Genomic DNA, 23,369 nt, shown 5'->3' with positions numbered 1-23,369 from the left:
CCCAGCCCAATGCTCTCTCCACTGCGTCACCGCCTGGTCAGGCAGCAGTAGCATTCTTGGTAAATGATTGTGTATGTGTCAGTGCTTTCTTTGAGAGAGCTCACTGCTGCTTAGAAACTTCCATGGACCTTGGCCCAGATTAAACTTGATAGAATACATAACACTCTTGTGTTACCTCCTAAGAATGGGCTTCATTCTAAATCCTCCAGGTTCATTGTTGGGCTCCGGTCAGCAGGATCCTCCTTTATGACTCATTGAATACTTTAGAGGAATTAAAAGCACTATGGAAAAAATTAGGGATCCTCAGCCATCCCAACCCCATTAAAGTTATAGTAACCATTTAGATCAGTGTAGTCAACCTGGTCTCTACTGCCCACTAGTGGGCGTTCGAGCTTTCATGGTGGGCGGTAGCGGAGTAACCAAAGTATAAATAAAAAGATAGATTTAACTATAGTAAGTTGTTTTATAAAGATTTATTCTGCCAAACTTAGCGAAAATCCGACATAAAGTACTTGGTAATTATTATTATATGCTTTAATTTGCTGTAACTCTGCTTTATAAATTTTATAAAATTACTTCCCTACTTTATAAGTCACCATTACTGTGGAACCTGTGGGCGGTTAGAAAATTTTACTACTAACAGAGATACAAAAGTGGACGGTAGGTATAAAAAGGTTGACTACCCCTGATTTAGATGAACTAATGATGAGATCATTCTCAAACCAGAACACTCATCATTCTTTGACCTACCTGATTGTAAAGTTTCTTTTGGATCCATTCATTTTAGGGTAGGAGGGGACCTATTTCTTGCTAGCTGGGGGACTTGCTGCCTTTATTAAGGGGCAGATAGAAACAGAGTGGAATTCTAGTGTTCTTCAAAGGAAGTCATGACCCTTACTCTAGGGAAGAAAGCCTGGTTTCCATCCTGGTAAACATCCTCTCGTTTAGGGTGAGTCTTTGAAACCCACAGTGAGAATCTTTCCCAGAGATAGCTGCTCTTCTCTCCAGTATAGTGAGTAACTTGCTCTTCCTGGCAGTATAGTGAGAAACTTGCTCTTCCCTGCAGTATAGTGAGTAACTTGAGGCAAGGGGGTTGTTGTGGTATGGTCAGCTGGGCTAAACACATCCTTCACTTAGGAATTCCCAGGGAAGTATTCCTGGAATTTGCTTCTTGTTGGCTATTTTAGGTCCAATGTTTGGGTCTTATTTTTCAGATTTTGATTTCATGTTTTAGTGGAGTCTTAGAAGTTTATAAATCCATGGGGTTATCTTTAGAGAACAGCCTTCTAATGTGCCCTTATTTTGAGTCCAACATAAAACTGCCCGTCCTAGCTCTAGTCAGTGTCTCTTCCCACTGTCTCCCAACCATTCAGAGATACTGTTCACAGGTAAGGTTCACTCCACCATTGGGTTCTCTTTTCATTCCTCTTTTGTAGTTACTTCAGCAAACTATTTCTGCCTTTCCCTTTACACTTCTGAGGCCTCGATTTACTAATTGTGGCCAATAAGCATAAGAATAGTGCCTTCAACTTGTATTTTAAAAATTTTTGACATACAGACTATCTTAACATTAGGTGTTTGAATCTGTTGATCATTTTTTATGTTGCCATTGTTTTGATACTTACAAAGTTCTCTATCTCTAGATTTTAAAAATAAATTTATTTTTTATCAAAGGAATACAAACACATTTTAATGAAATCAAGTAGCTCCCTGCCTCACCTCTCTTCAGCTCCAGTTTTGCTTCCCATTAGTTAGGCACTTGAAGCTATTTCTGGTGGGGTTTATCTATTTCTAAATAAAATGCTTATATTGCTTTTTCTAAATTTATCATTTTGGATACTTTTATATATTTCCTTTTATAGTTGCTGAGGATTTAGCTCTTTTTTTTTTTTTTACAGAGACAGAGAGAGAGAGGGAGAGACAGACAGGAACTGAGAGAAGCATCAATCATTAGTTTTTTTGTTGCTTGTTGCGACACCTTAGTTGTTCATTGATTGCTTTCTCATATATGCCTTGACCGCGAGCCTTCAGCAGACCGAGTAGCCCCTTGCTCGAGCCAGCAACCCTGAGTCCAAGCTGGTGAGCTTTTTGTTCAAACCAGATGAGGCTACGCTCAAGCTGGTGACCTTGGGGTCTCGAACTTGGGTCCTGTGCATCCCAGTCTGACGCTCTATCCACTGTGCCACCGCTTGGTCAGGCAAGATTTAGCTCTTATAGCAGCCCCTCTTCCACCTTCTTCCCAGAGCCTCCATCATATTTATATCACAAATTTTGTGCAAATTAATGTGATTTAGTCACATTATTATGATTGGGTAAATACATATTGCTAGGTTCAGATGGTATACTGTGATTCCTTTTATTTTTATTTTTTACAGAGAGAGGGACAGACAGGAAGGGAGAGAGATGAGAAGCATTAATCTTCATTGTGGCACCTTAGTTGTTCATTGATTGATTTCTCATATGTTCCCTGTCCAGGGAGCAACCTTGGCCTTAAGCTGGTGAGCTTTGCTCAAACCAGATGAGGCCGTGCTCAAGTCGGTGACCTTGGGATTTTGAACTTGAGTCCTCTGCATCCCAATCTGACACTCTATCCCAGGGGTCTCCAAACTTTTTACACAGGGGGCCAGTTCACTGTCCCTCAGACCGTTGGAGGGCCGGACTATAAAAAAAAACTATGAACACATCCCTGTGCACATTGCGCATATCTTATTTTAAAGTAAAAAAACAAAACGGGAACAAATACAATATTTAAAATAACAAGTAAATTTAAATCAACAAACTGACCAGTACTTCAATGGGAACTATGGGCCTGCTTTTGGCTAATGAGATGGTCAATGTCCGGTTCCATATTTGTCATGTCACTGTTAGCCGTAACAATGATATGACACGCTTCCGGAGCCATGACTTGTGCGTCCCGCGTCACCGGAAATAGTACTGTACATGAGCGAAGGGGCACTTTGCAACCACATCCTGTGCTCCTCTCACTGACCACCAATGAAAGAGGTGCCCCTTCCGTAAGTGCGGCGGGGGCTGGTTAAACGGCCTCAGAGGGCCGCATGCAGGCTGCAGGCCATAGTTTGGGGACCCCTGCTCTATCCACTGCTCTATTATCTGGTAAGGCTACTGTGGTTCCTTTTTGGGGCAGCTTTTTCTTTCTCATAAATTGCCCTTAAAATTTTTGCATAGTTTCTTTGTGTCTATTTCTAATTTTGTTCAGATGCTCCAAAAGACCTATCAAAGACCTAATGTTAATTTTCTCAAACATAATGGCTAACCTGTCAGTTTTTGCATCCTTGAATATCCAAAAATGTCTTAATTTTACCATCATGTGTGAATAATAGCTTACCTATATTTAGATTTCTTATTTGAAGATTTTTCTTTAAGAATTTCAAGACATTGCTTTTTTTTGGTATTTTTCCAAAGTGAGAAACAGGATGGCACGCAGACTCCCACATGTGACCTACCAGGATCCACCCGGCATGCTCACCGTGGGCGATGCTCGGCCCATCTGGGGCATTGCTCCGCTGCAATCGAGTCATTCTAGTGCCTGAAGCAGAGGCCATGGAGACATTCTCAGTGCCCGAGCCAACTTTGCTCCGGTGGAGCCTTGGCTGCGGAGGGGGAAAGAGAGATAGAGAGAGAGAGAGAGAGAGAAAAGAAAGAGAGGGAGAAGGGTGGAGAAGCAGATGGGCACTTCTCCTTTGTGCCCTGGCCGGGAATCAAACCCGGGACTTCCAGCCCTGGCCGGTTGGCTCAGTGGTAGAGCATCAGCCTGGAGTGCAGGAGTCCCGGGTTCAATTCTCGGCCAGGGCACACAGAAGAAGCGCCCATCTGCTTCTCCACCCCTCCCCCTCTCCTTCCTCTCTGTCTCTCTCTTCCCCTCCCGCAGCCGAGGCTCCATTGAGCAAAGATGGCCTGGGCGCTGAGGATGGCTCTGTGGCCTCTGCCTCAGGTGCTAGATAGAATGGCTCTGGATGCAACAGAGCGACGCCCCAGAGGGGCAGAGCATCGCCCCCTGGTGGGCATGTCAAGTGGATCCTGGTCTGGTGCATGCGGAAGTCTGTCTGACTGCCTTCCTCGTTTCCAGCTTCGGGAAAAAAAAATCCCCCCCCAAAACCCGGGACTTCCACATGTTGGGCCAACGCTCTACTGCTGAGCCAACCGGCCAGGTCAGGGCAAGAGATTGCTCCTTTTAAAAAACTTTTATTAATTGGAGTATAAATGCCACTGATTGCTAATATTTCAAAATTCTGTGCCATTCTGCATTGTTTTTCCTGCTCCATCACCCAAGCTTTTGTAATTATTTCCTTCATTTCTGGAGATTTGAATTTTACCAATGATGAACCTCATTCATTCATTGTGCTAGGCCCTCCTGGATCCTTTCAAACTAAGGTTCATGCTTAGTTTAAAAAGCTGGTATTTGGGCCCTGGCTGGTTGGCTCAGTGGTAGAGCATCGGCCTGGCGTGCAGAAGTCCCGGGTTCGATTCCCGGCCAGGGCACACAGGAGAGGCGCCCATCTGCTTCTCCATCCCTCCCCTTCTCCTTCCACTCTGTCTCTCTCTTCCCCTCCCGCAGCGAGGCTCCATTGGAGCAAAGATGGCCCAGGCGCTGGGGATGGCTCCTTGGCCTCTGCCCCAGGCGCTAGAGTGGCTCTGGTCGAGACAGAGCGACGCCCCCTGGTGGGCGTGCCAGGTGGATCCCAGTCGGGCGCATGCGGGAGTCTGTCTGACTGTCTCTCCCCGTTTCCAGCTTCGGAGAAATGCAAAAAAAAGAAAAAGAAAAAAAAGCTGGTATTTGGCGGGGAGGAGAGTTGGTTGAGGGAGAATGTCTGTGATACTTGTCTCTCTGTTCATTTTCTGGAATTCCCATACGCTGGATGTTGGATCTCCTTGACTGTTTTTCTAATTTGGTATCTATTTTCTAGCTCTTTGTTTTACTTTCTGGGATATACCCTTGACTGTCTTATAACCTTTAAAAAAATCTCAGCCTTTTAAGTAAAAATTTTACTTGATCATATTTTAAATTTCCAAGTGCTTTGTCTGTTCTCTTTTGTTTTGGCATCTCGTATTGGCTTGGCTTTCCATTCATGTTTGAGTGAAGTATACTAAAATGAAAACCAAAAGGAGGGATGTATGTGTGGCTGTGCTTAATGATAATTAAGCTTCACTATAAGTTGAAGGTTAGTTGGCTTTGAGGGGAGCTCTGCAAAATGTCAACATATGATCCTCGCTGGATAACTCAGTGGTTAGAGCATCGTCCCAGTATGCCAAGGTTGCAGGTTCAATTTTGGTTAGAGTACATATAAGAATCAACCAATGAATGCATGAATAAGTGGAATATCAAGATGAAGTTCTTTGTGGCTGTGACAGTTTATCCAGAGAATTATGTTTGAGGGCAAAGGAAAGTTGAGTAGGCTGCTATAGATTTTTTTTTTAATCCCCATTTTGGTTCTTACATCTGTGCTGTGTGTTATGTCTGGTGTATCTGGTGTCTGGTTCCCATTTTCTAGAGATTAAATTTTCTGCCTCCTTTAGAGGGTGAAGGTGGGTGGGAAAAATATCACCCCAACACTTATTTTGTGCTCTTGCCTTATTCCAACAGTGCCTTGTGCTGCTAAACACTGAACCCCTCCCAGGGGTCTTGAGGGGCTGGTGGATTGACTCTCCTTTTTATTTCGTTGCTTCTGTTAGTTATCATTCTTCCTTTAGTGTTCCATGTTCTGAAATTTTATTAAAATATATTTTCTCCTGCTGTTCCCACTTTATTTTTCACTTTAAATAGTTTTCCTTGTTTTATTATTTTAGTGGGCTTTAGGAGGATCAGTGTCAGTTTGCTGTATTAAATGGAATTCCCTTTTGAAGTTCTCCGTTTTTCAACAACTATTGATCTGTAAGTGCCAAGCCCAAAGCCAGGCTCCCAGGATTCAGCAGTGCATGGGAACGAATCTCTCAGAGCTCAGATGAACATCCTTGGATGTGAAAAGTACTGTGCCACCAGTGTGGCCAGACGCTATTTGGCTGTTGGTATTCTTGGGTCCAGGCAGAGTTTATCCCTGAACAGAACGAATCTTGGGACCTGCAGAGTGGCTAGATTGGTGTGATCCAGTTCCTGTGCCCTGTAGTAACTCCTCTAACCTTGTGACTGAGCCCTGTGACTGTGTGTTAAGTGGAAACAATGGGCTTTTTTTAACATTTATTTTTATTTTTTATTTTTTACAGAGACAGAGTGTGAGTCAGAGAGAGGGATAGACAGGGACAGACAGACAGGAATGAAGAGAGATGAGAAGCATCAATTATTAGTTTTTCATTGTGCGTTGCAACACCTTAGTTGTTTATTGATTGCTTTCTCATATGTGCCTTGACTGTGGGCCTTCAGTAGACTGAGTAGCCCCTTGCTTAAGCCAGCGAACTTGGGTTCAAGCTGGTGGGCTTTTGCTCTAACCAGATGAGCCCGCGCTCAAGCTGGCGACCTCCGGGTCTTGAACCTGGGTCCTCTGCATCCCAGTCTGATGCTCTATCCACTACGCCACCGCCTGGTCAGGCGAAACAATGGGCTTTGAGGTCTATTATTCTTTTGGCTTTTTCCAGCTGACTTTGAGAGGAGCATCTTTCTTTTTTTTTTTAAGTTTATTTTCTTGAATTTGAAGTTTTTTAAAAAATTATTTATTTTAGAGGAGAGAGAGAGAGAGAGAGAGAGAGAGAGAGAAGGGGGGAGGAGCAGGAAGCATCAACTCCCGTATGTGCCTTGACCAGGCAAGCCCAGGGTTTTGAACCGGCAACCTCAGCAGTCCAGGTCAACGCTTTATCCCACTGCGCCACCACAGGTCAGGCGGAGCATCTTTTTTTTAATCTGAAAGACTGGAAGGGAGATGAGAAACATCAGATCGTAGTTGCGGCACATTAGTTGTTCGCTGATTGCTATCTATTATGTGCCTTGACTGGGGGGCTACAGCAGAGCCAGCGACCCTGGGGTCATGTCTGTGATCCCACTCTCAAGCCAGTGACCTTGGGATTTTGAACCTGGTGCTCCACGTCCCAGGTTGACGTTCTATCCATTGCACCACTACCTGATCAGGTGAGAGGAGCATCTGGTTTTAACTATATAATTTTTAACTTGATTCTACAATAGGGCTCCCTGCTTCCTAACCACCTCCTCCATAAATAAAAAGTTGATAAATTTTGTTGTACCATTTTTCGTGGTTCTTTAAAAATATATATATATACCTATATATTATATATATATAGGTATATATATATATTTTTTAACAGTGAGTCAGAGAGAGCAATAGACGGGGACAGACAGACAAGAACAGAGAGATGAGACGCATCAATCATTAGCTTTTCGTTGTGCATTGCGATACTTTAGTTGTTCATTGATTGCTTTCTCATATGTGCCTTGACCGTGGGCCTTCAGCAGACCGAGTAACCCCTTGCTTGCCAGCAACCTTGGGTCCAAGCTGGTGAGCTTTTTGCTCAAACCAGATGAGCCCGCGCTCAAGCTGGTGACCTTGGGGTCTCGAACCTGAGTCCTCAGCATCCCAATCCGATGCTCTATCCTCTGCGCCACCACCTGGTCAGGCTTTTTCGTGGTTCTTAAGAGCTGTGACCTTGTTCCTTTGATAGTTTGGTCCTCTGGCCTTTGTGCCTTGGGCCTGAGTCATTATCAGAAGTGATGAGAGGAGTTAATCATGGGATTCTGTCCACTAGTCAGACTGGAGTTAGCAAGGTTGGGTGGCAGGGAGCAGGCTGCCATGCCAGTACAGTAGAGATAGGGCCCTGGAGTCTACATTCCAGTCCTTGAGGGCACAGTCTTGACTCTATAGGACAGCAGCTGTAGCCGAGAATTGAAGCACAGTGCATGGTGTTCGGCAAAGGTGGAGTGTTCTCCAAACTCTGTATCCCTGAGCTGGCCATGTATGGGAACAGCACTCAGTCTGCCAAGCCCAGCAATAGAAGTGAGGATAGTGACATGGTTGGGAGAGGCAGCTCCAGAATTTGGGGTGTTTGAGGCAAATGATCCCTTCAGGACTCTTGAGGATACAGCCTAGGAAAGGGATAATGGAGCCCTGCAGAGAAATCATAGCCAGCCAGGGCTTCAGCCCCCTGGACAGGGTCAGAACTTCAACTCAAACCCAGGGGATTTGGGCATGGAAGAGGATCTGGCTGTCGTGCTTCTCATTCCGCACAGTGGACTAGGGCAGAGGACAGTCACTTGCAGATGTCTTCCCAGCTTTTTCTCTTCCCTCTGCTGGAGCTCCCATACACATATCCTGTTCATTCCTGTTTAGGATGTTTGGCCAGCAACCTGGCCCTTTTTCCCAGGCAGACTGCTTGACTAGGGTTTTGATTAGTGTCAAAAATGGCAAACCCTCCAGCTGGGCCATTTCAGAGACATGTCTTCTGGGACCCGTGTTTTTCTTGCTTTGATTCTGTTGTTTCTCCACCACCAGGTCATGCCTCCTAATTTCTCAGTGTCACAAGTGCCCAACACTCCCAGCTCTCCCGAGGTTTATTCTGAACTGCAGTCACTGTCTCCCAATGAGCGGCAGTGTGTGGAGACAGTGGTCAACATGGGCTACTCATGTGAGTGTGTCCTGAGAGCCATGAAGAAGAAAGGAGAGAATATTGAGCAGGTAAACTCCCCCCCCCCCAAAGTGAGAGCAGGGGAGGCAGACAGATAGACTCCTGCATGCGCCTGACTGGGACCCAGCAAGGAGTGATGCTCTGCTGCAACCGGAGCCATTCTAGCGCCTGAGGCGGAGGCCATGGAGCCATGTCAGCACCTGGGCCAACTTTGCTCCAATGGAGCCTTGGCTGCAGGAAGGGAAAAGAGAGAAAGGAGAGGGGAAGGGTGGAGAAGCAGATAGGTGCTTCTCCTGTGTGCTCTGGCCGGGAATTGAACCCGGGACTTCCACACACCAGGCTGACGCTCCACTACTGAGCCAACCAGCCAGGGCCGAGCAGGTGAACTTTTGGTTGGGGGGGTGGGTGTGGGTGTGGGTAAGGGGGATGTGCAGTCAGCCAGAGAGAGGTCCTAGACCTCTGGAGCTGAAGTAGTGTCCTGCCTCTATCCTAGAGCCTCTCTGACTCACAGCAGCAATGTCTGTTCCTGAATATGGGGGGACTCAAGGCACTTTGTTGGGGAAATCAGCAGCAGTGTTTCTGCTTTGGGGCTGCTCTGGAACCTAGGCTGAAGCAAAGCCTTGGAAGTAGTGGAGCTGTTGGACTGTTACTCAACTACTCCCCTTCTCTGCCCAAGAGCCTGCCCTAGGGTTGAGGTATGGTCAGATTTCTTCCAGAAATGTTTATCCTGTCAATGCTGCTCAGGGAATTCCAAAATAGGGTACTGGAGGCCTAAACCTTAGGGCCATTTTTTTTACTTGAGCCATTTCTTAGAGGAATATCCTGCTCAGACTTTGGAGTTAATGTTCTGGGAGATAGGAGTCAGCTGTAACAGGAACTCCTTTGAAAAAGGGCTACTCATGTTTTGAAGGGTGTGCCTGTCTGTTGTTCAGCAGATAGTCACTGAGGTCTTACTGTTGATGGCATAAAATCAAGTCCTGTCCAGGATCTAATAGGGTGGGGAACAGACATCACACTTGCTGGTTTATGTAAGACTCTTGGGAAACGGGTATGCTTAGACGTTGTTTCTTTTTTTAGATTCTCGACTATCTCTTTGTACACGGACAGCTCTGTGAGAAGGGCTTCGACCCTCTTTTAGTGGAAGAGGCTTTGGAAATGCACCAATGTTCAGAGGAAAAGGTAGGAACCTTCATACTTAATGGGAACCCTCTGGGAAGAAGGGACATATTAACCCCCTGGAGTCCCCCCCTGCCCCACAACCTCCTTTTCCTACCAGTGACTATAAGCAGAGACAGCTGAAGCTAGAAATCTCTCAAGATGGGTGTTTGTCTCCGATGAAACATTAGGGTGAAGACTATCTATAATCCTATATAGAAGGGTAGGGAAAAATGACCTGGGCACAAAGCCAGACACCTTCAGGTGACTGGGAAGATTGTTAGTCACTTTATCTAGCCTGCTGCCTGGAGAGCAGCTGTTTCTGGGTTCAGTAGATTGCTGTGGTGAAAATGTGGCTGTGCGTGATGGAACCAGAATGAAGGTTAGCAAGAACTGGGGCTGTGCCATCAACCTGTCTGCCCCAGCTTCCTCCACCCTCCTTTGCTTGCTAGGGGACCTCAGAGAGGCTCAGGAAGCTCTGGCAAAGGATACAGACTCCCCCCAGGCAGCCCCCTACACGTGTATTTCTCTACTCAGCTGTGCAGCTAGACCTCTTTCTTTAATCTGGACTCTCTTCTGTCCCTTAGATGATGGAGTTTCTTCAATTAATGAGCAAATTTAAGGAAATGGGCTTTGAACTGAAAGACATTAAGGAAGTTCTGCTATTACACAACAATGACCAGGACAATGCTTTGGAAGACCTCATGGCTCGGGCTGGAGCCAGCTGAGACCAGGCCCTGCCTAAGCCCTGCCACGGAACCACCCCTGCAGGAGGCCCTGAGGAGCCCATCTGTGTGGAACAGGAAGGGGGCACACTTCCGAATTTTCTTTTGGGGGTGGAAGGTCAGGTATGGGGACTGCTTGTTGGTCTCTATGAGCCTAAGCCTTGAGCTGGGAGAAAGGGAAGAGCTGGGCATGTGAATGCCCTCAGAACTGTCCTGGTTCCTTCCATATTAAATGTATTTGTATTTTGAGAAGTGTCCTTCCCACCTTGGCCCTCCAGAGACTTCCCTGGTTTTCTGGGATCTGTATGTCTTCAGCTGAAGCCTGGCTTGGCTGCCAAAAGGAGTCGGGGAGAAGGGATGGGAGCCAGACTCAGTGCTGCTCTGGGGCTAGATGCTTCCCTCCCCTGCACTGGTGGACTGAACTCTAATCCAGGTTGAGTGCAATTGAAAGGTTCTTCCAGGGTTTTATTTTTCCCCCCTCTTAACAAAGTCTCTTAGCATTACACTGGTTCTGCAAGTCACTGAGGTGCAAAATATGCCCTTTTTCCCATGGGGCCCTGAGTTTGCCTCTTCTGCCAGGCAGTTACCATGCTTCTCTGACCCAGCCTGGTTTTTCTTTTGGCTTGGTTTGGACCACAGTCCTCTGCTGCCAAGGTTTTAAGAGCTCCCTGCTCTAGGAAACAGTTGTCACATTAAGAAATCATTGGTCCCTTCCCAGCACATAAAGTTGGGGAGAAACAGGCCATGATTTAGTTGCCCAGCACTAACTCCACCTCAGTTCTCTTTAGAGAACAGCCTATCCCCCAGCTCCCTGCTCTAGGATGACACAATAAATAACACCCAGTCATAGAAATCAGTCTCTTTGGTTTGTTTTGTATTATGCTGTACATCATTAAAGATCTAAATACAAAGATATACAGTCTTGATGAATCTAAAGTAATTTGCTAACTATTTTGATTCAGAGAGAGCTACTAATAAAAATCTAAAAGGTATGTCCTGCTATCATAATTTCTTTATTGCCAAGAATTTTTGGGGTGAGGGTACAGAGGGGGAGAGGAAGGGATTTCCTGCTTAGATTTGTTGGGAATCTAATAGGACCTAACCATTTTCTGTCATTGCAGTACTTTCTTCCCAGTGTTGTAGGCCTTTGGGACCTTGGATCTGGCCCTCCAGTTTGCCCTGGGTTTCATTTGCAAAGGCAGGCCAAGAGGAAGGTCTGTTTTAGCCTGATCTACTAGGTCTCTATCCCAAGGACATTCCTGTGAGACTGACTGGGCCTTCGGGGTAATCACCTGGAAATGAGGAAGAGGTCCCTTGTCTTGTGAATAGCACCAGGCATTTATGTACTCTGTGCTACAGGCAGAACTGGATTCAGACTGCCCCTCAGCCCTCCATGGTGCTCTTGTACCTAATAGAACTTGATATATCACAAAAGTTTCTTGTCCTTATACTTAATACTGTCCCATAGTCCCTGTTGTGCTCTTGGCTGAAGGTGGGTTTCTAATTCTTTTAGTTATCACTGGAGGGACTGCAGAGCCTTTGGGCCAGGAAGCACCAAAGTGGAAAGAGGCTGCCCTCTCGTGGTCAGATCTGGCTTGGCCAGAGGTTGACAGAAGCTGACAAAGGGTAGCAGGGCTGCAGTCTCAAAGCCAGTTAGCCCCACGTCTGGCCTTCAGAATCAATTACCCCCTTTTAAAAACCTTAAAATGTTATTCTTTACCTGTAGGAAATTAAAGTTTAACACCATGGGCATCAGGTCAAAGCTGTGACACATGGGCTCAGTTTGATCTAGGGTGGTAAATGACGGACCAGCTGGAGGCCACTTAGTATCTGTCTTAAGCTTCTTCCTGCTAAAAAGACAGCAGAAGTGAAGATGTGTGTGTAAACTGCCCCAGGGTCTCAGACTGTTAACTAGAACACTCAATGCCAAGATACTGAACACGCCCTTGTGAGGAGGGAGTGAACCAGGGTGAGCCTGAATGAAGGTGAGGCCAAGCTGGACTTGCCTGAGAACTGCCAGTTCCTAAACTGTTCCATGAGTGGGTGTGGCGGGTGAGGAGTCTCGGGAGCCAGGAACAGCCACAGGAATATGAGGGCAACGGGGCTATACAAGGCTGATCATCCTAGCAAAAGGCAGAGATGGAAAAAGAACAGGGATTGTAGGAAGGGAGAATAACTAAAAACATAAAGCCTGTCTCACATCTGCTATTATTAAAGAAAGAGCAAGTCAAGTTTTACTCATTTTACATTTCAAAACTAACCTAAAACCCCAAATGGGGCAGAGCTCACCTTGCTCCTGCCCCACTAGTAACAATGTTTTAGTTTTTGGCCAGTCCTGAGGACAGGCACAGTTCTGATAAGGCTCCTGGGCTCAGCATATTACATTCCCCAGCTTCTGACCTCTGGCCTCTAGGTTACCACTGACTACCCATCCTCTTAATTTCAAACTCAGAAATGGCTACAGGGTTATTATTAGATCCATGTGTGTTTCCACAGACAAGGGGTTAGTAAGACAAAATCTCTTCCAGCCCCAAAGAAAAGGGAGGGGCAATTAAAATGCTCCTGTGCTTGGAACTGAAGGATAGAAGCTTGTCCGGAGAGAGGAGCTGGGGCCCAGTCAAGGCCATGTGTGGCTGTGGAGAAGCTAGCATGGACAGGGCCAAGGAGTGGGTTCTGAAATCTGTAAGATGACCTGGCAGAGGCCCCATCAGCTCCTGAGAACCTAGCATACTGGATCTTGCTCTAAGACACCACTGTCCTCTCAGGGGCCTCAGACAGCCTGTGGTAGGCCAGGTACAGCTGCAGCTGGTTCCTCAGACTTTGGATACACTTGGACTTCAGAACCATGATTTCATCCAACTGGGTGACAAAACCGTCAAAATCCTGAAATAGGAAACAAAGGACAGATGGTGCCGTTGCTGGGCCTTTCCCAGGCCTGCTCTTCTCTTGTAGGAAGAGTTCAGAGCCCAGGCCCTCCAGCTGGAAAACCTGCAGGATAGTCATCATGACACAGGATGGGGTTCACGTTTCTGCATTTTCACAGAAGTACCTCTGGTTTGCGTGTGCCTCACTGTTACTGTCACAAGGAGGGGCCCCAATGAGCCACTAGGAAGGCAGAATGGTGAACAATAGAGGCCAGAAATTTTAGCCTTGGAATGGGGAGTGGATTACCATCTCCCAGCTATCCTTGCTGTCCCTTAAACCAGTGGTCCCCAACCCCCGGGCTGCGGACTGGTACTGGTCCGTGGGCCATTTGGTACCGGTCCACAGAGAAAGAATAAATAACTTAAATTATTTCCGTTTTATTTATATTTAAGTCTGAACGATGTTTTATTTTTAAAAAATGACCAGATTCCCTCTGTTACATCCGTCTAAGACTCACTCTCGACGCTTGTCTCAGTCACGTGATATATTTATCCGTCCCACCCTAAAGGCCGGTCCATGAAAATCTTTTCTGACATTAAGCCGGTCCGTGGCCCAAAAAAGGTTGGGGACCACTGCCTTAAACTATTCCAGAGGAATGGCAAGAAGTGTCCCAAGAGCTCAACAGTAGTTATAGAGTGTGACAGCAGGCCCTTACCCCATACCTAACCACAGCAAACAAAGCTGAACATCAAACTAGCTACATGCTAATTCCCAACAGCCTTCGATTGTCCAGCCAAGGCCACTTACATTAGGAGCCAGCTGGCTCATCAGCGTCTCCTCCTTGAAGCCTAGCTCCGCCATTTCATCCAGCTGTTCCTGATGTGCTCGGATGACTACCTGCCTGGGAACATCAGAGGGGATGCTGTGAGCGTCTGGGCCTCACATGTCTCCTGGACAGCCTTCTGGAATTGAGCCCCATTTCCAAGCCAAGAGCTGGCTCTGCCCAAAGAGGTCAAGGCTTTGATCAGGAACAGCTCACCCCTCCAACTGTTTCTCAGGACTTGTCAAGAGACTGGGGAATACCAGTTAGATACTGGGAGAGATGAGCTTCTCAAGCTGTCCCCTACCTCTACAGGTATACTAAGGAACAGAGCTGGGTGCTGCTTCTACAGAGGAGCTGCCCACAGCTCTACAGAAAGGCTTAAGACTGTGCCACTGCAGCTGGCATACTTGGTACAAGGTAGAGCCTGCTGCCTAGCTTGCTATCATTTCTGTCTTATGGGGACTCCAGGACTAAAACGGGGGTTTGCGCTAGAAGCCTGAGGATCTTTTTCGTCAGATCCTGCTGATGGGTAGAGACCACAGAGACAGCAAGATTGTCTACCCAGGAAAGGTAGGCCCCTCACCTGCACATCCCTTACATGCTCTTTTCTCTTTGTCCATGGCCCTGGCCTGAGCACCAGTGAGCAGCAGACAGAGCTAGTCTAGGTATCAGAAGCCCTAGCAAAGGGTTGCAGCCTGATAAAGGAAGCATCTTTCCCCACAGGCTCACCCTGCTCTCCAGCTCCTTGGCTTTTGATGCTGTGAGGGGCCCTGCTAGATCCCTCCACCTCCTTACTCCAGGAACGCAGACCCAACAGAAGAGGATCTGGATCTCACCAGAGGTCACAGGCCTGCTTACAGGGACGGATGCTCCCTTCTCACTCACATCTCAGCTTTCCCAGGCAGAAGGTCTGCCCACCTTGGGAGGCCTGCCCCAATGTTTTCTTTCTGCTCTTGTCAGATGCATCTAGGTAGACTCCTTTAAAAAGCTAAACAAAGCCTTTCCCTAGTTGCAGCACAGCTCTGACACAATCAACCATAGCTTTTTCCAGAACAGACATTGTTAAGCAGAGGTGGGAGTTGGGGTGCCAAAGAGGCTCAAATCTCAGGAAGAAAGTCCAACTTACTGTGCGTGCCCCAGGGTGGGCTGATACAGTGTCCTGGCACTCTTGGGAGAGCAGCTGGAGACCGGGGGAGAGCCTGGCCTTGCTCTTTGGATTGGCTTGCATTGGGGCCATGTGACATCCTCACTGTAGCAAGGCAACTTGGTGGAATATGTGGACAAATCCGAGTGCTCCTGCCAACCAACGCCTGCCAGATGCTTTCTCTCCTGGGCACAGGGCTGGTCAGCCACATCACCACTTCCTGTCTGTGGGGTGGGTGTAGGCTCACAGTGAAGTCCTCCAGCTTGTATGGTGGACAAGGGCTTTCCTGGGAAACCCTGGGAGCTGTTCAGCTCTGTCTCCTCAGCCTCAGCATCAGCATCAGACTGCTCACTAGCCACATGCTCCTGAGAGAAAAGTGTGGTCTCTCTGCTCAGGTTGACCTCCCCCAGGTCAGCTTCCCTGTTGGGCAGCTTGTCAGGTGGGTGCTGACGGATAGGTGATGGGGACAGAGCTGGAAGATTGTTAGCACCAGGCTTATTGTCAGGGGGAGATGACGAGAGCCAGAGGTGTCCACTTGCCAAAGACATTGGTAGTACTGCCTCTTGATCACCATATGACACAATGTGGCCCACAGCTGGCCCCCCTGTGCCTGCTAGGCTGTGTGTAGCCCCATCCTGGGCTGGCTGATACAAGGGAGGAGGCCCCTCATCGTCTGGGTTCCTGAGGAGGGACACAGTGAGGGGAGCCATCAGTCCAGAAGCATATTCAGAGTCTCTGCCTAATTCCTCTCTAGAGTCTTCTCCTTGGAAAGGGTTACTGTTTTTCATTGTTCTGGTTGCCACATTTGGGCTGTTTTCACTGACTTCTCTCAGAGGTGTGCTGACTGTGTCTCTCTGGCCTGGGGATCCAGGAACAGCAATGAGGGATAGTGAGAAAGGGACGCCATCTTCCTCCAGGAATGGTGAGCTGCCTTCAGTCTGCTCAGGAACTTCACTTGTGAAGGCATCTTGTTTGAGATCAGAGGCTGAGACGCCACCTCTTTGGTTATATACAAAGTCTACCTGTGAGCAATAAGGCTTCTCTGCCAGTCTGTCTCTGGGAGAAATCCCTGAGGAGGTAGAATCCTCTTGTCTGCTCCAGTCCAAGAGCACCTTATTTTGGTTGTGGTTGTGATCAACTGCTGCTCTCCTGTGGCATGTGGGATCCCTGGAGTACATCCAACTTCCAGTTAGATCATTCTCATCACCATCTAACCTGCGGCTAAAAAACAGACTCGGCTGCCTTTCAGCCACATGCTTCTCAGGATCTTGTTCCCTCTGATGAAGGAAGAATGAGCCTTCACTATTCACAAGGGTGTTTCTGTGCTTTGTGGCCTTCTGACTGGACACATGTGAGAAAGAATCTTCACTGATATCACTGTCATCAAGGTCCTCAGCTTGGGTTCCATCATGACTCTCAGAATAAGAGTGCAAGGTAGGAGGGGTCTCATTCTGGAGTTGCCCTTCTTGGGGCCTGTACTGGCATAAAAGCCTTTCCAGTGGTTGGTACTTTAACTTCTGTTGGAGAAGAGGTGGCTGCTGGAACTGCTGGTGATAAAAGCGCAAGTGTTCCTCCCTCTCCTTCTGATGTGGAGGGATGTTTGTCCAAGTTTCAGAGGCAGGCCTGGCAGGGGTGCCCCCTTTGCTGCCCTGACTGTACTCTGCTAAGTGGTGGATACTGCCGAAGGAAAGCTCACCTCGTGGCACAAGTTGTTTCTGTACTGGCTGCACTGGCTGCACTTTCTTGCACCTGTTGGTCAGCTTACCATGCGACAGGTCTGCTCCGGGGCCAAAGGCCCTGCTTCCCCAGCCGAGGGCAGTTTTGTTGCCGATTTGATTTTTCTCAGAGGACAATGAAGCTGACTCTTCTTTTTGGGGGGCTAAATGTCCAGACCGTATAGCTCCTTTGACAGGGCTAGTCTGAATGACCCACTCTTGAGGAAGACGCCCTCTGGAAACACCCCTTTTACCAGGGACTTTCGGTGCAGAAGCAAAAGGGATGTTGGGTGGATGGCTGGACAGAGGCCGGGCCTTCCCTCTCGTGGAGCCAGGTACTTCTGTGAGCGACTGCTGAAGCCCCAGCTTGACTTTTTTGGGAGAACACTTATCTCCTGACAGGGCCACAGGGGAGCTCTGAATTCGTTTTGGAGAAGAGTTTCCAGCTGTCCGATTTCGAGTGGCAGCTGAAGAGCAACACTTGATTCCTTTCTTTACTTCTTTGACCCTGTAAGTGACCATTTTTCATTAAATGTGATTCTTCATGTTCTATAGTTCCTTTTCTTTCAGGGAAAACAAAAACCAAAGAAAAGTATTACAGGGACTGAGAGTTGTATTTTCTTTTTTAATCTGGGAGAGAAGAGGAAATGGGGAGGTTCTATTTCAGCATGAGATACTGCTCTTTACTTGAACAAAAAAGACCAATGTCTTCTCTGAGAATAAAAGCATCTATCCAACAGTCTATAATCAGAAGAGATTAGGAAATCACTGCAGTCCCATGTAAGGGACAGGCCAGAGGAGCTAGCTAGTGTCAGAACTGCACTATGTCCAAGTAGGGCCCATTCTACGCTTCCTGAAGGTGGGCCAACTTGGAAGCTTCATGTCTCCCACTCACTATTCTACAAACGGAGCCCTCTTCCTGAAAACCACCTACTTTCAGGCTTCTGAGAAAATGAGTTCCTTCAAACTTGCTAGGCACTTCAGGAAGCAAGAGCCCTCCGAAAATAAGCAGACTTGTACTAACATAATTAAGGGGAAAATGGCCTGTGTATTCCAGGCCATTGTTTCTCAATCTTGGCACTAGTGGTATCTGGGGTCAGGTAATTCTTTGCTGTGGGGGCTGTCCTGTGCATTGTGGGATGTTTAACAGCAACACTGGCCTCTACCCACTAGAGGCCAGTAGCACTTCTCCCCAGCTAGGACAATCAAAAGTGTCTCCAGCCTGATTTGTGGTGGTGCAGTGGAGAGAGCGTTGACCTGGAGTGCTGAAGTTGCCAGTTCGAAACCTCAGGCTTGTCTGGTCAAGGCACATACAAAAAGCAACTATGAGTTGATGCCTCTTGCTCCTCCCCCCATGCCTTTCTCTCTCTCTCTCTCTCCTCTCTCTGAAATCAATAAATAAAATCTTTTAAAAAAAAGTGCTCCAGACATTGCCAAATATCCTCCAGGGAGCCAAAATCGCCCCCTTAGATAAATAGAAAACCATGCTCCATTCCATAAGGGAATTTTAAAGAACAAAGAAATCCAGAATTAGGTATCTGCTAGGATTCAGTTGCCAAGATCAAAGTCTCTTACTCTGTGATACTTAACATAAAAACACTATAAAAATTAGAAATTACAAGGAGACATCAAGTAAAAATGTAAACTCTCCAGTGGTTTGTAGATTCTACATTAAAATCCCCTAGGAGGGCGCAGTACTTCTGCCTGGAAGCTCCTAGAAAATGTCTTTTCCATTGTTTTGATTTTAATCCAATCCTCAATGGCGGCTAAATGAACCCCAGGCCATTTCTGAAAACCGAGACAGTAAACCTGACACTAAAACTTGATTTAAATCTTCCTTTTAGGTCTGAGAGGGAAGGCAGGCAGGCTAACAGCTAAGCAAGAAGATGTAGCAACACATGAATTATGTCCAAGGATGGGCCTTTGCTTAGGTGTTGCAGTAGGGTGTGCATAAAAGGAATGGGCTGACAGGTGCTTCAATAAGTCTAGATGGTTACAAATTACTTCCTGTTATTAAAACCTAAGCTATTTAGTTTTATTAAGAGAAACATCAAAATTCCTCCTGGGAATAGTAGTACATAATTCTAGAAACCTGAGTGCCAGAGGAATCTTAAAGATACTTTGTTCATTGATGCTAAATGCTTCCAATGTACTCTGTATGAAAATCACTCCTGTCACTGAGCTCTCTTCTGATATACCTGTTAGGGGTCTACCTAGAACTTTTATTTTTTTAAATTGATTTTGAGAGAGAGAGACCAGAAGGGAGAGGGAGAGGGAGGAGAGAGATGAGAAGCCATCAACTTGTAGTTGCTTTCACTTTAGTTGTTCATTGATTGCTTCTCATACATACTTTGACCAGGGGGCTCTAGCCAAACCAATAACCCTTGATCACACCAGTGACCTTTGGACTCAAGCTAGTGACCATGGGATCATGCTGATGATCCCTGACTCAAGCCTGCCACCTTGCGCTCAAACTGGTGAGCCTACACTCAAGCTGGACGAGCCCACACTCAAGCCAGTGACGTCAACATTTTTCTAGTACGTGGAGAGATGAAAATTTTATATTAGAGGAAATTTAAAAATAAGCAATAAAATCCTCACCCTGTGTGTGCATAGACTGTTACCTAAAAATTGTTAGGCCTCATTTAAGCACATAAAATAAGTGGCTATCATATTTATTTTCAATAATTTATCAAACTGCTCTAAATGGGAGAGATTTTTTTGTCTTGTATGTTCTCTATTTTTTTTTCTTTATTTTTGTATTTTTCCGAAGTGAGAAGTGGGGAGGCAAACAGACTCCTGCATGCGTCTGACCAGGACCCACCTGGCATGCCCACTAGGGGATGACCTTGGGCTTCAAGCCAGAGACCTTTGGACTCAAGCCAGTGACCATGGGGTCATGTCTATGATCCCACGCTCAAGCAAGCAACCCCATGCTCAAGCTGGATGAGCCTGTACTCAAGGCGGCAACCTCAGGGTTTCAAACCTGGGTCTTCAGTGTCTCAGGTCAACTCTATCCACTGCGCCACCACCTGGTCAAACTTTTTTTTTTTTTTTTTGTATTTTTCTGAAGCTGGAAACGGGGAGAGACAGTCAGACAGACTCCCACATGCGCCCGACCGGGATCCACCCGGCACGCCCACCAGGGGCGACGCTCTGCCCACCAGGGGGCGATGCTCTGCCCCTCTGGGGCGTCGCTCTGCCGCGAGCGACCAGAGCCACTCTAGCGCCTGGGGCAGAGGCCAAGGAGCCATCCCCAGCGCCTGGGCCATCTTTGCTCCAATGGAGCCTCGGCTGTGGGAGGGGAAGGGAGAGAGACAGAGAGGAAGGAGGGGGTGGGGGTGGAGAAGCAAACGGGCGCTTCTCCTATGTGCCCTGGCCTGGCCGGGAATCGAACCCGGGTCCCCCGCACGCCAGGCCGACGCTCTACCGCTGAGCCAACCAGCCAGGGCCTCAAACTCTTTTTTTAAAAAAAATATTTATTTATTTACAGAGACAGAGAGTGAATCAGAGAGAGATAGACAGGTACAGACAGACAGGAACAGAGAGAGATGAGAAGCATCAATCATTAGTTTTTCATTGCGCATTGCAACACTTTAGTTGTTCATTGATTGCTTTCTCATATGTGCCTTGACCGTGGGCCTTCAGCAGACCGAGTAACACCTTGCTGGAGCCAGTGACCTTGGGTTCAAGCTGGTGGGATTTTGCTCAAACCAGATGAGCCCGCGCTCAAGCTGGCAACCTCGGGGTCTCGAACTTGGGTCCTCTACATCCCAGTCCGACGCTCTATCCACTGCGCCACCGTCTGGTCAAGCAAACTCTTTTTTTTTTAAAACCAAGATTATTTCAAATAATTTCTCAGCCTTGGCTTGTTGGCTCAGCAGTAGAGCATCGGCCCGGTGTGTGAAAGTCCCGGGTTCAATTTCCAGCCAGGGCACACAGGAGAAACGCCCATCTGCTTCTCCACCCCTCCCCCTCTCCTTCCTCTCTGTCTCTCTCTTCCCCTCCCATAGCCAAGGCTCCACTGGAGCAAAGTTGGCCTGGGTGCTGAGGATGGCTCCATGCCTCTGCCTCAGGCGCTAGAATGGCTCTGGCTGCAAGGAAGCAATGCCCCAGATGGGCAGAATATTGCCCCCTGGTGGGTATGCCAGGTGGATCCCAGTCGTGTGCATGTGGCAGTCTGTCTGATCGCCTCCCCACTTCTAACTTAGGAAAAATACAAAAAAAGGAAAAACTCAATTGTACTCAATATATTCCCTTAGGATAGAGGGTTATTTCCATCTTCCTTTACTTAAGAGCATTGAGAGGAATTACTTGTTCTCTGTGTCTAATGATGAAATTCAAGCAATTGACATATCTATGATTTGGGGGCTGGGTGGGGTTATGAAACAAGATTGGCTTAGAGTTCATAATTGTTGAAGTTGGGTATTTAATACATGGGGGAAAAGAACTTCATGACATAGTGGTTTTTTGGAAACAATTTTATATCATCCCATTCTATCTGATCTCAGTTCGTGAAGTAGCCACTTTCTTCTAGCAGTGCTAGGGTGCTTGCATTAGGAAATCGCTTAATAAAGGAAAAACCTTCTTCAGGAAACTTATTTGCAGGACCTATTAAATTTTTTTTTTAGTGACAGAGACAGAGAGAGACTGAGAAAGGGACAGATAGGGATGAACAAACAGACAGAAAGGGAGATGAGAAGCATCAGTTTTTAGTTGTGGCATCTTAGTTGTTCATTGATTGCTTTCTCATATGTGCCTTGGACCAGGGGGCTACAGCAGAGTGAGTGACCCCTTGCTCAAGCCAGCAACTTTGGGCTCAAGCTAGTGATTTTGGGCTTCAAGCCAGCAACCATGGGGTCATATTTATGATCCCACGCTCAAGCCAGTGACCTCAAGGTTTTGAACCCAGGTCCTCTGCATTCCAGGCCGATGCTCTATCCACTGCGTCACCACCTGGTCAGGCAATATCACTATTGTTAAAGTGAACACACATTGACTCCTCACTATGTGTTGGGCATGGTGCTAAGCTCTTCATACATATTACCTCATTGGTTCCACATAACTGTTATATGAGGTAGGTGCTATTATTACCCCCTTTTGGGTAAGAAAACTGGGGCTCAGAGAAGTTGAAAACTTGTCCGAGGGAACTCAGCTAGCTATTGGCCAGAGGCAGGGTACTGGCCCAGACAGTATGACTCCGAGCCCACTCTATTTTTTTAAAAAATATTTCTATTGATTTAAGGGAGGTGGAGGGAGGCAGCGAGAGAGGAGGAGAGGGGGGGAGAGAGAAACAGAGAGAAAGAGATAGGTAGAGGGAAGAGCATCCAACTCATGTTTCACTTAGTTCCATTTAGTTATACACTCACTGGTTGCTTTTCATATGTCATATGTGCCCTGAGTGGGGATCAAACCCGTGACCTCAGCACACCAGGACAATGCTCTATCTACTTAATCACATGACCAGAGCCCAGAGCCCACTCTTGAAACCACTTTGTAAGCTCTCTCCTATTTATTTAATTTTTTAAAATTTATTAATTTTTAGAGAGGAAGGGAGGGGGTTGGGAGAGACAGACAGACAGACACACTGATCTGTTCCTGTATGTTCCCTGACTGGGAATTGAACTGGCAACCTTTGTGCACTGGGACAATGCTCTAACCCACCGAGCTATCCAGCCAGGGTGCAACTCTCTCCTATTTATATAAGGCACACAAAGGGCCTCACTCAAGTCTAGACACCGAGAAGGAGCTCCTCCTCTCATTCACAAATATTTTTTGTGCATCTACTAGGTAGCAAGTATTGTCTGGGCAGCAGAGATATAGTGGAGAAAAAGTGGTTAAGTTTTCTGTTCTCGCAGAACTTAAATGATAGCTCATCTTTCCTTTTCAATGAGTTCCATAAAATACCACGGATACTAAGATTCTTCAACAGTAATAAAAAAAAAGGTTTCCCTCAAATAGTTTTTTAACCTTGGAGACAACTTCAGGGAGACTAAAGAGGAGGTTGTAAGACAGGACAAAGCAGCAAAGCAGCCAGAGAAAAGGAAGGTAATGAGAGCATCTTCATTCACCATAGGAAACGTGATACTAGAGCAGTACTAGCTCTGCCAGCAGCTCCCAGAGAGCCCTTTTAAAGTTCCTGCCCTTCTCTGGGCCTGTTTATCCATCTGTAACATGTCTGGGTTGGTCTCTTCTAAGTGCTTCTGCCTTGACAAGTAATATGTATTCTATCCCTTACAATTAGGACAGAGGCTAGTCGGAAGATTCCACTCCAGAGAAATATTTCATCTCCCATTAGCCATTTAAAAGCCACTGATGGAGCTGTCTCCCAAACAAGGGAATGTGTCACCTTCCTCTTG

The 23,369-nt window shown here is 46.9% G+C and overlaps 2 protein-coding genes across 9 annotated transcripts in view; one reads left to right on the top strand and one right to left on the bottom strand.

The window, feature by feature from the left end:
- The window catches only part of UBAP1 (ubiquitin associated protein 1), an 82,220-nt gene extending 71,731 nt beyond the window's left edge, over positions 1 to 10,489 (top strand). For all 7 annotated transcript variants that reach the window (XM_066256898.1, XM_066256893.1, XM_066256891.1 and 4 more), the window contains 3 exons: positions 8,451 to 8,633; positions 9,661 to 9,762; positions 10,326 to 10,489. In XM_066256898.1, the coding sequence (XP_066112995.1) occupies positions 8,451 to 8,633; positions 9,661 to 9,762; positions 10,326 to 10,466 (426 nt within the window). In that variant the 3' untranslated portion in view covers positions 10,467 to 10,489. The remainder of the gene's footprint in view (positions 1 to 8,450; positions 8,634 to 9,660; positions 9,763 to 10,325) is intronic.
- Positions 10,490 to 10,942: 453 nt separating this feature from the next.
- KIF24 (kinesin family member 24) overlaps positions 10,943 to 23,369 on the bottom strand; it is a 116,298-nt gene continuing 103,871 nt past the window's right edge. For both annotated transcript variants that reach the window (XM_066256888.1, XM_066256889.1), the window contains 3 exons: positions 15,278 to 17,518; positions 14,136 to 14,229; positions 10,943 to 13,346 (listed from right to left, as the gene is read on the bottom strand). In XM_066256888.1, coding sequence (XP_066112985.1) covers positions 13,206 to 13,346; positions 14,136 to 14,229; positions 15,278 to 17,518 — 2,476 coding nt within the window. In that variant the 3' untranslated portion in view covers positions 10,943 to 13,205. The remainder of the gene's footprint in view (positions 13,347 to 14,135; positions 14,230 to 15,277; positions 17,519 to 23,369) is intronic.

The sequence above is a fragment of the Saccopteryx bilineata genome, chromosome 2 (genome assembly GCF_036850765.1).
Source record: "Saccopteryx bilineata isolate mSacBil1 chromosome 2, mSacBil1_pri_phased_curated, whole genome shotgun sequence".
Taxonomy (NCBI): domain Eukaryota; kingdom Metazoa; phylum Chordata; class Mammalia; order Chiroptera; family Emballonuridae; genus Saccopteryx; species Saccopteryx bilineata.
Note: the sequence above shows the minus strand (reverse complement) of the source record. Positions and strands in the feature narration are given on the sequence as shown.